The sequence below is a fragment of the Acomys russatus genome, chromosome 12, assembly GCF_903995435.1.
Source record: "Acomys russatus chromosome 12, mAcoRus1.1, whole genome shotgun sequence".
Taxonomy (NCBI): domain Eukaryota; kingdom Metazoa; phylum Chordata; class Mammalia; order Rodentia; family Muridae; genus Acomys; species Acomys russatus.
Window position 1 is genome coordinate 2,859,083 of NC_067148.1, and position 13,818 is coordinate 2,872,900.

General features: G+C 41.8%; 1 protein-coding gene across 1 annotated transcript in view; it reads left to right on the forward strand.

Moving 5' to 3' along the window:
* Positions 1 to 982: 982 nt before the first annotated feature.
* LOC127196664 (zinc finger protein 431-like) overlaps positions 983 to 13,818 on the forward strand; it is a 28,904-nt gene continuing 16,068 nt past the window's right edge. Inside the window, exon 1 of the mRNA XM_051154519.1 lies at positions 983 to 1,003. Within this exon, the coding sequence (XP_051010476.1) occupies positions 983 to 1,003 (21 nt within the window). The remainder of the gene's footprint in view (positions 1,004 to 13,818) is intronic.

Below are 13,818 nucleotides of genomic sequence, written 5' to 3' on the forward strand. Positions count from 1 at the left end.
GATTTTTATTTCTAAAACTTCATCATATATGCAGGTGACTTTGTATGATTCTCAAAAACATCCCTGTAAAGTTCCCTTTTTACAGTAAAAATTGAACCAAGATTATATCCTGGAACTAGGATTATATTTGGTCCTACATAGTCCAATAAGGCAAAAGTGCGATTCTCGATATTGGTGATGGGAAGTCCCCAGGAAAGGTGGCTGCAAACGAACTGGCAGCAGTACTTTATAAGTGCTGGAGACTTCAGGGAACACAGTGCCAAGTTGTGGATGCCTAAATGGGCAGGTGCTACATATGTAAGAGACGCCTGACAAGAGATTGTGTACCACTAAGAACTTGATCCTTCTTGTTACATGAATTTTCTCTTTTATAATCCCCTGAGAAACACCTCCTTAATCTTGCAAAAATCAAAATTGACTGTGATCTTACACACTGGATATAATTTGGTCTTGATAACTTAACAAAATATGCCTTTTTTTTTTTTTTTTTTGGTTTTTCAAGAAAGAGTTTCTCTGTGTAGCCTTGACTGTCCTAGACTCACTTTGTAGACCAGGCAGGCCTCAAATTTACAGTGATACTCCTGCCTCTGCCTCCACCACTCCCTGGCTGCCTTCTTTTTTTTTTCCTACAAAACATTCTGGCAACCTTATAAAGGGAACAAATACCTTATGGTACCCTATTTGAAAATCATATTATACTTAGACACTTTTTGTTTTGTTTTACAAGACAGGGTCTCTCTGTGTTATCTTGGCTGTTCTGGAGTTGCTCTGTAGACCAGGCTGGCCTCGAATCCTCGGCAATCCGCCTGCCTCTGTCTCCTGAGTGCTGGGATTAAAGGCATGTGCCACCACGCCTGGCATTAGACTCTCTTTTTAATGGAGGAGAGAACTCATTCAGTCGTCGCTAATATAGAGTTTCTTGATCCAACAGTAGGATCTTTCCATTTACTAATGAGCCAAGCAAACAGAAGAGAAAAGAAACATGGCGCTCCATGCTGACATGGTAACTAATCTCTACTAACGTCCATACAACTCATGGAGAAGCGCAGTCCCTGTTGCCATGCTAGCTTAGTGTTAACCCATGGATCGACTGACATCGTCATGAGGTCCAGTCTGGAGTCTGTAAGAGGAATTTCCTCACTGTAATGCAACACACCTGTGTCATGCTTCCACAAATATATTTTACATGCTTTAATTCACAACTTTCTTTGTCCTGTTATTTTAGGTTAAAAAAAAACCCACCATGATAATTTTATTAACTAAGAACATGGAATTTGTATTAATCTAATCTTATTTACTAGGTCATGGTCACTGATATTTGAATATAGAATTAACTTTTATGGTTTGACTGTGACATAGTCCCTTATTTCATGTGTTAGAACATGGGGACCAAAGCTGGCAATGCTGATTTGCAGCTTTGTATCCTTTAGAAAATGAAGCCTCCTTTGAGAAATGGCAAGTTGTCAAGCACTCAGGCTTTATAGCTTTTGTAAGTTGCTGTTTGATCTCTGACCCCTGACCTCAGACCCGTTATGGAGCTCGATTCCCAACACCGTTCCCAAATCTTTCCCAACATAATGGAATGTTTCCCTGGAGCCATCAGCTAGATTACATTTTTCAATCTTTACGTCACTTGTTGTCAGCTAGTAACTTTAACAACCATCTCACATGCCATTACAGGACTGATGTAGACACTAATTTTTTAATCTACTCACAGAAAATCTCTTAGTTACATAAACACTTAGGTCACTGCCAGTTACCAGCTTATATCCAACTGTTTAGACTCACAGTTCCTTTGAAACTTAGAGACACTTGTCAGCTGCCATGTGGTTGCTAGGAATAAAACCTGGTTCTAACAATGCTCTTAACAGCTGAATTATTTCTCCAGCATCCCAAGCCCCTTTCAATGAAATAAAACAGATTATTATAAACAAGAGATTACAAATATGAGGAGCATCTTTGAAGAAAACTGCAGGCAGGTAGTGGATCTGAATAAAGCAAGCTATATGTACTTCAGGTGACAGAGGTGACAGAATGGAAATGCCTAAGTCCTTTGGAGTCCAAGATACTTCATCATAATCTCCAGTAGCTGAAAAAAAAAGAGATACAACATTCATATTTTCCATGCTGGATTTTGGTCTTGCTTTGGTCTATTCATTCCTTGCTATGCTTTGGTACTGTATGGAATAGGATTGTTTATTCTGAGGCATGGTATATTGGGAATCTAACAGTCTCCCTTAAAAATATGGTAGAGTGTGGTCAGATAAAAATTAATTTTTTACTATCTAAGAGCTAAAGAAAGGGGACATGGTTAAATGAGAACGGCACCCACAGACTCATAGGTTTGAACACTTATTTTCCAGTTGGCAAAACTGTTTTAAAAGGAGCACAGGCTGCGTGGTGGTGGTGCACGCCTTTAATCCCAGCACTTGGGAGGCAGAGGCAGGTGGATCGTTGTGAGTTCGAGGCCAGCCTGGTCTACAAAGTGAGTCCAGGACAGCCAAGGCTACACAGAGAAACCCTGTCTCAAAAAACCAAAAAAAAAAAAAAAAAAAAAAAAAAAAAAAAAAAAAAAAGGAGCACAAGTGTGGTCTTTATTTATTTTTCTTTTTTATTTCATTTTATTTATTTATTTACTTATTTACTTATTTTGTTTTTTGAGGCAGGGTTCTTCTGTGTAACAGCCTTGGACTCTCTTTGTAGATCAGATTGGCCTCAAACTCACAAACATCTGCCTGCCTCTGCTTCCCCAGCGCTGAAATTAAATCCCTGCACCACCAAGCCTGGCTAGGTGTGGTCTTTTTTGAAATAAGTGTATCATGTGAGTGAACACTGAGAACTTACAAGCCTCTGACCACAGCCATTGCGCTTTCTACTTCCTGTCTGAGGTTAAAAATGCAGGCTCTCTTCTCTTCCTGCTATCACCATTGACTCTATCCCTTTGGAAACCCAATTTAATGCCTTGAATTCTAATTTGACTTGGACACGGTGTGTTTTATGACAACATTAGAAACCTAACTAAAAAGTAATGATCTGTGGAAGATCACAGCACAGAAATACCTCCCCTTCCAACTTCAGGAACTAGGGAAGAAAATTTTCCCTAAATTTATCCCTAGAGCAGTCAGCATCACTTAGCCTTTGTGTTTGGAGTGATATTAATATGGACCGGTATAGACTTACATGAAGAAGCAAGCCTGTAAGGAACATTTTCCTTTACTTCTAACTAGACCAGTATCAAATAACTTCTCATATACCTCTTCTGTAGAAGACTGACATGCTTGGAATGATGGTCCACAAGCACAGGATTAAACATATGCTGCTGTTTATTGCAGATTCAGTATGAGTACTTAGTGAATCAAGATCACTGGGCTTCTAAATGAGACCCCGTCTCAAACAAACAAACAAACAGCAAAAACAAATCAAAATTATACTTTTAAGGGGCCAGATGACTTCACTTTCTTCTTCTTTTTCCTAGCTAAAACCTAATATTAAAAGTTGATATTTTATTGTTCCATAGAGCTTTTTTCTCTTATCATATCCCAAGATAATGCTCAACTTGTTTCTTTGACTTGTTCTTCCTCTATAGTGTTAATCTTGAGATTATGCATTATAAATTGATTCCATTGTCTATGGTGTGTTCTGATAACTGGCTGGTAATTTATTTTTCTAATGGCAAAATTTCGACTTTCTAAGTCACTTCCCATGTACCTCAGCCTTGACCTTGACTAGAAAAAGAATCCTCTGCTTTTAATCAGGGCCATTTGTCTCTCACACTTAAGAGGAGACTGAAACTTTGGCCTGGCCAGAAAATAAATGTTTACCTTGCAACTTTTTGGCATTGGTTCCTTTGTTATTGACACCCGACATCTCAACACTATTCACCACTTTAATGTTTCATTGTGATGTGCTATGCTATGAAACTGTCTATATAGAGCATCAGGGCCTAAAGTTCACGGATATAAAATTGTCTCCAAGATGCTACCACGCTTGGCAATATTCCCTCTTATCTGTGTTATTTAGTTTTATTCTTCTTTTATAGTGTGTGTGTGTGTGTGTGTGTGTGTGTGTGTGTTGCCAACGTATCACAGGCTTTCCTCAAAGTCACAGTGATTTTTCTGCTTCTGTATCCTGAGTGGAAGGCTTGAAGACATGCACTACTATGCCATCTTGAACCACAACTTTTATGGTGCATGTTCCCCCTTTCTCTGTCTGTCTGTCTGTCTGTCTGTCTGCTCCCTCTCTAACACACACACACACACACACACACAGACAGACACACACACACACACAGAATTTCAGTCATCATTGTTTTTGTATGTGTTTTTCATGTGTGTGCCTTTGTACCCTGTTCATGCCTGTTGGCCAGGGGAGACCGGGAGATGGTATCACAGCCCTGGAACTTCAGTTACAGATAGTAGTGATCTGCCTTATGCGCAGGGAACAAAACCTGGGTGCCCTGGAAGAAACTTCAGTCCCCTTAGCTTCTCTAGTATTTTCCATCCCAAGCTTTCTGTTCCTGATTATGTTTCTTGTCCAAAGCACTCTAGGTCACTGGGAGGTCAGACTTCTGCTTATAGTGTCCCTGCAGGTGTCAGACAGAGAAGCCAAGCACACTAAGAGATGACAATGAAAACTTGGTGCAGATTGACTTTGTCAACCTTGAGCTGATTTGGGGAGACTGACTTTGTCAACCTGGATCGGACTTGGGGAGATTGACTTGTCAACCTTGAGCTGACATGAGGAGTCTTGCTGGAGGCTGTCTCTATCAGTAAATGGGTTCCAGATAGGATGTAGGGCTCAGGCTAGGGACAGGTTAAACATCCAGATGGGGAGATTTTGTGACTCTGACTGCTATCAGTAGGAAATTTTGTTTAATAAAAGATTTTTTTAAACTCCTAAATGAAATGACATCACAGCAACTTGGTGTAAACCAATCTTACCAAGAATGAAAACTCTTAATGCTTTATTCTTATATTCCTCTATTTTGTTCTTATCCCCACCTAAACATGCTGTTATGTTATTCTAGTCATTCAAGCTTTTGTTGCTGAAATCTTCCTAGGAGCTTAATATATATGGCCTTCCGTCTTATAAATTGTATTTCTAAAACATTCTATATATCCTGTAATGGAGTTCTGTGCTCTGATCTGCTGTCAATCCTCTCCTGAACTTTCTCAGCCTCCTCTGGATCCATACTGTTCTAATTGCTCTGCTGCTGATTTGGCTTAGGGGCACATAAGGATCCAGCAGCACAGAGAAGACTCACAAGTAGGGACAGCTAAGGTTACTTCCCTGAAAACAGAGCAGAGTGTATTCAGGATATTTTCAGGGAGATACAGAAAACAATTTTGTTAGAAAAGACATGGGTTAATCATTGTGCTAACAACCCCGTGAGAGTGTAACATGCAGAGACTCAAATGAAAAGTAGGGGGGAAAAGGTCAAAGATTACATCATGTGCCTCAGCTTTGCTGGAGCTTTATCAAGAGGGATTTTGACGTCAGGACACTCACGCTTCCCTAGCAAATGGCTGTGACAGTCTATAGGCAGTTCGTTGCCAGCATATGTAAAATACAGTATAATTTGGGAAATAATTTTCAGGCAACAATCAGTCTAATTCCAGGCACAGAATAAATCTTAAAGTGTGACTACAGAGATCTCCCTTATAAAGTACATGTGACCGGGAGGTCGGGATACAGTTTAAAGACCTAGAACATAATGTATTCTCTTGGTCTCTGGCCAACAGGATTGAGGCCAGTCAGCCCTAACATACAAGTCACATTTTTTGCTAAAGATGGGGAACAGTATAGAAAAAAAAAGCCTGGGATAATCATTCTAGAGAATTTGATTAATGTCTCCCTCTATAACAAAAGGTAGGTGTGGTCCTCAATCCACAGATAACAAATAGGTCACCAGGTCATTAGCAAAATCCACCACTTTTGTACCCTCAACACACTTTTGCTCATTAAAGAGTGAAATTCTACTCCAAGTGAGAGAATTAGCTTAAGGCAAAGACTAGGTCCCTGTATGGCTACTAAATGCAAAGTATTAAGGCCTGAAAACATTTCCACACAACGAACAAAAATGGACTCAGCAAGTTTTAATCATATATTTGAGCATATATAAGTATATTCACTATACTTAACAAGGAAGAAATTGGCTGGAAAGAATTGGGAAGGAATGGGAAGAGAACAGGAAGGGGTAAGTGATGTAACAAGTTTTAATTAAATTTTTATTGTTATTCCATTTATTTATTTATTTATTATTTCTGGCTTTTTTTGGGAGGGATTTCAAGACACAGATTTCTCTGTGTAGCCTTGACTTTCCTGAACACTCTCTGCAGACCAGTCTGGCCTTGAACTCACAGAGATCTGCCTGCCTCTGCGTCCCGGTCCCAAGTACTCAGATTAAAGGCGTGCCCCACCACTGCCCAGCTTAATTAAAAATTTTACAAATAAGCTTTACATACAAAAGCAGCTAGACAGATTGCGTAGCAGTTAAGAGCCATGAGTGTTGTTACAGAGGATACAGACCCCATCCTCAAAACCACATGCAGCTAAACATTTTCTGTAACTCCATTCCCAGACAGCTCCTGCCTTATTATAGACTCTGTTGGCCCTACACACAGACGCATACAGGCAAACACACACACACACACACACACACACACACACACACACACACACACATATCTTCTGTTCAGTGATGTCACAGCTCTGAGATACACATCAGCTATTACTTGTTGCGACGCACTCCTTCTGGTCCTGCATGGAAGAAGTTGGGCCTTTCTTTGAGCCAGAATTCTCAGAGACAAAAGCAACCTCATTCTGATGTTAGAATAGGCCAGCAAGGCTGTTCCTGTAATTAAGTGTCCACAGTGCTGATAGGTGACTTTCCCTTGATGTTTTCTGAATTTGTCTTCTCTGTCTTTTGTATATGTGACACTTGATGCATTGATACATTTGATGATATCATCCATTATGATTAACTGGTAATATTATCTCCTGAGCAATCACTTTTTACTTGAGTTTCAGCTAAGATCCTGTGGTAGAAAATGAACATTCCTGAGGCACTAATTTTATTTTATTTTATTCTTTTTGTTTTTGGAGACAGGGTTTCTCTGTGTAGCCTTGGATGTCCTGGACTCACATTGTAGGCAAGGCTGTCCTTGATCATACATTGACTCTGACTCATGAGTGCTTGGATTAAAGGTGTGTACCACAATGCCTGGCTTCCAGAGGCATTTTTTTTTTTTTTTTTTTTTTTTTTTTGGTTTTTCAAGACAGGGTTTCTCTGTGTAGCCTTGGCCATCCTGGATTCACTTTGTAGACCAGGCTGGCCATGAACTCACAGTGATCTGCCTGCCTCTGCCTCCCAAGTGCTGGGATTAAAGGCGTGAGCCACCACACCCAGCTTCCAGAAGCATTTTTATCCATCATTTTTATAGTTTACATATGTTTCTGTAGGACATTGAGGTATAAACACCATTAAATATATCTGCTTTTATATTGTGTCCATGTTCAAAACAGGATTTAACTTATGTATGAAAGTATCCTGACTTTATAAGAAAAATCTCAGTTCTTCCTTTGCTGAAGGAAGTCATGCTTCCCATGCTGTCCTTGCCTACCACGGAGGAAAACATCTTCCTCAGCTTTTCTGTCTTGGCTGTTATGATGGCCATTCTTGGTGGCCATATTGACTATATCCAGAATTAACCGAAATACAAAGATTTAGCTACAACGGGAATTTTTCTTTTTAACTGGAAAAACTCTTCTTTAATCTGGATCTTTTGAGGTGACGAGATCCAGGGTTAATAGACCATAGCTTCTGGTGGGAGCTTCCACATTGAAGATGGGAGCGCTTTCTCTTTGTCTACTTGCCCTACCTCTAGCTAGCAAGCACATTTTTATTATTTTATTTATTGATTGATTTTTACTGCCATTAGAGCCAGTTTCTTCGAAATTCTTGTGTATACTGAAGACCAGCTTAGACATCAAGTCACATGGACTGACCCACTACAGGATTGTTCATCTTCCCATCGTTACACGGCTGTTCTTGTGCCTTTTGTTGTTATTTTGTTTTGGTTTTGTTTTTTTCTCCCTCTGAGGAAGATGTGCTGGCTAACACTAGTACTTACTCCACAGTGTTTGTCACCTGTTTCCTGCCTTTCTCCCAGGGCTGTCTCACACCTACGAGGTGAAAAGTACTGCAGTTTACCTGAATGCAGTACAGAGTCCACAAAACAAATAAAATCTCTCTCTAATTATTACTATTCTGGGGACCCTTCCACTTGTGGGACAGATTGATAACTCCACTGCAAGTTGAGTAACAGGCTATACAAGCCATCCGTCTTAATTCCAGCCGAAGAAGGGAAAGTGCCTACTGAGTGCTGGGAAGTGACCCGAGGTAAGCACTGAAATCTGTTCTGGTAACCTGAGGGTCACTGCACACAAAAGGGAGGTGCAGTAGGCTGGGTGGCCAGAGCTGCAATGGTCGGGTGGATCCTCCTCGGGGCTTTGGACAACAATGTAGCAGGCTGAGGAGAACCGGCACAAGTGCTACTGAAATGCAAATCTCTGGAGATATGCAAATGATTTGGCCTAGCCCTGGAAGCCTGGCCAGGAACCACTAGGTGTTCTTTGTTCATGTCTCTCCCAACTCATTCGCCAACCAGGCCGACTGCCTGTCAGGAGAGGAGGAGTGTTCTTTCAGGCATCACGCTGTTGGGTCAGTTCTGTAGTTGAACGGGCCTGAATGGTTCCCTGTCCTGGTCTCTGAGCTCTGCAGCTTGGGCACTGTGAGGTAAGCTCAGGCGAGCTCTGAAATCACTGCCCACAAAGGAGAGGAGCAGCCAACTGAGCAGGGTCTGCCCTGGGGCTCAGTGGGAAGACTAAAGCGTAGGCCACTTGAAGACAGGAACACACCCTTAAATGCAAATCTCTGCAGATAGTGAAAAGATCTGGCCCTGAATTGGAAGCCTGGGCCAGGAACCAGTATGCTGTGTCCCTTTAGCATAGGCCAACACTAAGGAATGTGATCTGTCACTCAAAACTCATTGGCCAATCAGGGCTTCCAGATGAACGTCAGCCAGAGGAGGGTTCTTCCTGTCAGCCATGTGGCTTGTTCCACTGCGTAGCTGAACCGCGTGGAGTTTTTCTGTGTTCTGTGCTCTGAGCACTCCAACTGGGTGCTTTGAGGGGAGCTCAGGCGAGCTCCGAAGTCACAACATGGTGAGTTTAGGGTCACTGCTCACAACCCTTAGGAGCAGGCCGCTGGGCGGAGGGGGCTGGAGAGGTGAGTCATCCCTGTGGCTGGATGGTAAGCAGAGGCCAGATGCAGCCGCGTGTGAGGTCCCTTTTCACTCCCAGGAGCCTGCAGTGGTCTCTGAATGACTTCACTATAAGGGGGCCTATATCTGTGCAAAGCATTTGGAGCCTAGACTTGTGTATAGACACATCCTTGGCAGGACTTCAAATGAGGAGAGCCCTGATTTTCCTAGTAAAGTTCTGCCGTTAGCACTTAACATTTCTGTTCTAGATCCATTTGTAGTTAATTCTGTGGAGGTTGAAAAATGCATCTCATGTGTTGGGTAGCACTCCAATATTTAATTGTGATGTAGAAGAGTAGAAGTGACAATGTAAAGGATTTACCAGTGCTTAGAAAATAGTGACATAAAATAGAATTTAGCTGAGGGGTGACTGCCTTTAAAACACCCGCAGATAACCAGTATGCTAACCAGGCCTGTTAAGAGTTTAGGATGCTAAGATGCGCATGTTTCTTCACCAGAATTTTCCAGAAATTTTCCTCTAAACCATAAGAAAGGACTCCTTTGAATTAGAAGAAGCCACTAGAACCATCCTCCTATCAAAGAACAGGCCTCTAACAAGATGCCCAGTGGTCATTACAGGGTCACAACCACACCATGACCTGGCCTGCTATAAAGGTCCAATATTCTTCTTGAGAAAAGCATACTTTTGCCACATGGGCAAGACTACATAGAGTGACAACTCTTTGAAAAGTAAAACATTGCTTTATTAAGGGCTGGCCTTGTCCTGCAAGACTCTCCAGCAGTCCCTCATATATGGAACGTGACATTGCTCTTTCTCAACTCAGGCTCATGTTTGGCAGAGCCAGCAGCAACCTGGTACCTAGGCTTGAGAGCTTTCACCAAGGCCCGTATAAACCGAGAATAAAACAGAGTGTCTTCTCTAAAGCAAGGACAATACTTGAGAGTTTCTGTTGACTTCATAGAAATTTCCTGTTTCCTGTCATTTAGGCCTCTGGCAGTAGCATACATATGCTGTACTATTTTTGTGTATTTGTTTGGTTTTTCAAGACAGAGTTTCTCTGTTTAGCCTTGACCTGGACACACTTTGTAGACCAGGCTGGCCTTGAACTCATAGAGGTCTGTCTGCCTCTGCCTCCTAAACTTTGGCATAAGCCACCACCGCACGATGCTATTTTTCCTAAGAAGCTTATTTACCATAAGATATAGCTTGTGCAAGAACTCCCCACTCCTGCTCTTATATTTTCTACCTTCTACTTTTCCTATCTTTTTTAATCCTCTGGGACCTTCCACCTAGGACCCTGTCTCTGAAGAAAGATCTGTAGTTTGAGGGCACTGTTATAAAGAAATAATTCTGGAAACATCTTTCCTGTGTAAATTTCCTATCTGCTCAATTGTCTAGACTTGCTGTCTCCAGTCCATATATAAATTGTTCAAAATATAACCTGGGGGAGTACCATAAAGAGACGTGTAGGGTAACAATATGTCGAATGCAAAATGTGTTCTAGGCTAGCTCGCTTTTGAGCATAAGCCAGAGCTGAAAGCATTCTATCATTAAAGAGATTTTTCTTAATTTGTCTTTTAATTTCTCCCTGGGAAGGCATATTAATTCTAGGACAGCTACTTTGTCAGCCTTTTAGAAAATTGTTTTTAAGACAAGCTATGTTGACTCAGGAGCCTTGATCACAGTCTGTTGCTCCCCAGGATAATAACTTTGCTTTCCTCTTGATTAAACTTCTTAAATTCATTAGTTAAAGGCTGTACTACCATAGAGTTTTGAAATTACCAATTTGAATCATTCATGTAGTTAACTGTCAATTTCACTAAGAGGACAAAAAACTTGCGCGTAGAACATCGCTTCCGTCTTCAGATCAGAACAGGAGGAATGTTGTGGAATGTTAATTCAGACCGTGGCTGTTCTCCCAAGAGATCACATCCTAAGATCTTCCTGATAAGTGTGATCTGGCTGGAGTACAAACACACCTTTAATCCAGGAGATGGAGGCAATCAGATCTGAGTTCAAAGCCAGCCTGACATAGAGCAAGTATCAGATAAAGGACTACTTAGGTCCAGGCATGGTGGTACATGCCTTTAATCCCAAAGTTAGGTAAAGTTAGTTAGTTGGTATGAGGAATTACCCATGTTTGAAAGTGATGTTTAATTGAGTGCAGAAAGGGTGAAGAATCAGAGAAGATCTGACAGAATAGGATATGCCCGACTCTTGTGAGAAAATATAGGGAAGAGAAGCTAATTAAGGGGCAGTACAGAGCAGAGAGGGAACAGTTTTACCAGGTCAGGAATAGAGAGATGGGTTTCAGAGAGAGAGAGAGAACTCAGGTGAAGATGGAATGAGCCAGAGATTGAAAAGGAGCCGGAAGATTAGAAAAGACTGCTAAATTAGTTTGAGGCTAACCAGAAAAACTCCAGGCTGAGAGAGAAGCCAGATTAAATAAATCAGCTGTGATAAGATTTTGAGGAGGATCAACTGAGTGGTACCAGCCAGCCCAGAGCTCGGAAAGAACAAGTAAGGGTGCTCTCATCAAGCAGTAAGTCTCAGAGGTTGAAATCATTCTAAATTAGATTGTACGAAGGCTAGAAGATTCCAGGAATAGTCCTGGTCCTGCAGAAAGAGGTAGTAAAACTCTCAGACACAACTCAAACAGATGAGTAAAAATTATTTTTACAAAGGAATAGTTTACTGTGTAAACTGCATGGGGAAACAGGGTGGGCAATAGATCACAGACTAAAATTTAAGGGAGTCAGTTGCAGGGGTCAGCACTATGAAGCAGGACCTGATTCAGGTAGAGTCAGTGATTTTATGATTTCCTAGCATGGATTCATTCATGCATGTGAATAAAACAGAACAGATTGGGTGGTATATGATTTGAGTACGTAAGCTTGATCCAGGGAGTATTGAATTTCTAATTAAGTGACAGGTCCTATGCAGATATGTGCAATCCTCACTGTCACAGTCAAGACTGCTCAGAAATCTGAGACACAGACTACTGGCTATAAGTGTGTGTGTAGGGTTACAGATGTTAGTAGGTAACATTGCACATGGGAGCAAGGTCAAACAGCATCTTATTAATGCCATTCCCTCTACCAAGGAATGGCAGGCACACTGCCCTCTAGCCCAGGGGTTGTACTGTCCTTCCTCCAGCTGTCTTCCTGATGTAATCCAACCAGTTTTGGTTACTTGGTCTTTTACCCTTCTGCCCTCTTTACCTGACTCTTCCCTTTCCTGGCCTCTCCTCAAATGGCCCAGGGTCCTGTCCACTTTGGGCTCTCCCAGATATAGACAGGGCCCAAGAATGAGCTGGTCATGAACCTGTGTGAGATGCTCATCCTCTGCAAACACAAGAGGAGACCTGTGTCTCTTGAAACCATGCTTTCCCTTTCTTCATTGTTTCACTTCTCCTTGTTTATTTTTGCTTCCATTCTTTGCACTTACGTTAGGAAAACATTGAAGAATCAATGATTTTTAATCGAAATGGATTCTTGTCTCATACAATATTTTCTCTCCACTATTTCCCCTCCTTTCATCCCTCTCAAGTCCAGCCTACCTGCTTTCTACCTCAGATCCCCTTCCCCTCCTCTGTTTCCTCATTAGAAAAAAGGAGGCCTCCAAGAGAGGACAGCCAAAGACAACCAAAAAAGATATGAAAAGATAAGGCAATAGACCTCATCTGGAGGCTAAACAAGGAAATTCTGTAGGAGGAAACCCCTTTCATGATCAGATGAGAGAGTCAGAACTATACTTGGCCCCATTGGTAGCAGTCCAACAAAAACACCAAGCTCACAGGCCATGACATATCCACAGAGGACCTGTTGCACACACATGCACAAAGCACACTTGCTATGTAAGTCTTTGTGAGGTTCCTGGACATCAAGGCAGTGTAAGGCATGAGCTCCTTCTTATGACATGAGCCTCAAACTAAATCAAACGTGGCTCGGCGTCTCAAACTACTTTGATGCCACCGTGCCCCTGAACATCTTGCAGGCAGGACAGATTATAGATGGCAGGGTTTTTTTAGGTGGGTTGGTATTCAGGTTTTTCTTTCTATAGCATGTAGATTACTTTCTGGCCCCCAAGAGAATAGAATATAGGGGTGAAACACTTAATCTGCACCTGCTTGACCTCTCTATATTCAGTGAGCTGCCAAGATGCTGTCCTCAGCAATCTGGCCCTGCTGTCAGAACAGCCAGTTCAGACTCTACTTTCCGTTGCTAGGAATCCTTACTAAGCTCACCCTCATAGATTCTAAGACCTTACCAATACACTAGGTTTCTACGCTGATCCCAAAGGCACTCTAATTCCAGCTGTTGCTCCCCACACTGCACTGCACACTGCATCTACTGCACTCAACTGATCCCTCCCTCTCCTGTCCACTGTCACCCTCAGAATCTTTCCTATTTTCTGTTTCCATGGCGATCCATCCTTCCCCCTTGTAGCCCTCCTCTTTACCTGTGCTCTCTGGGTCTCTTGATCATACCTCAATTATCACTTACCTAATAGCAGATACCCACTTATACATGA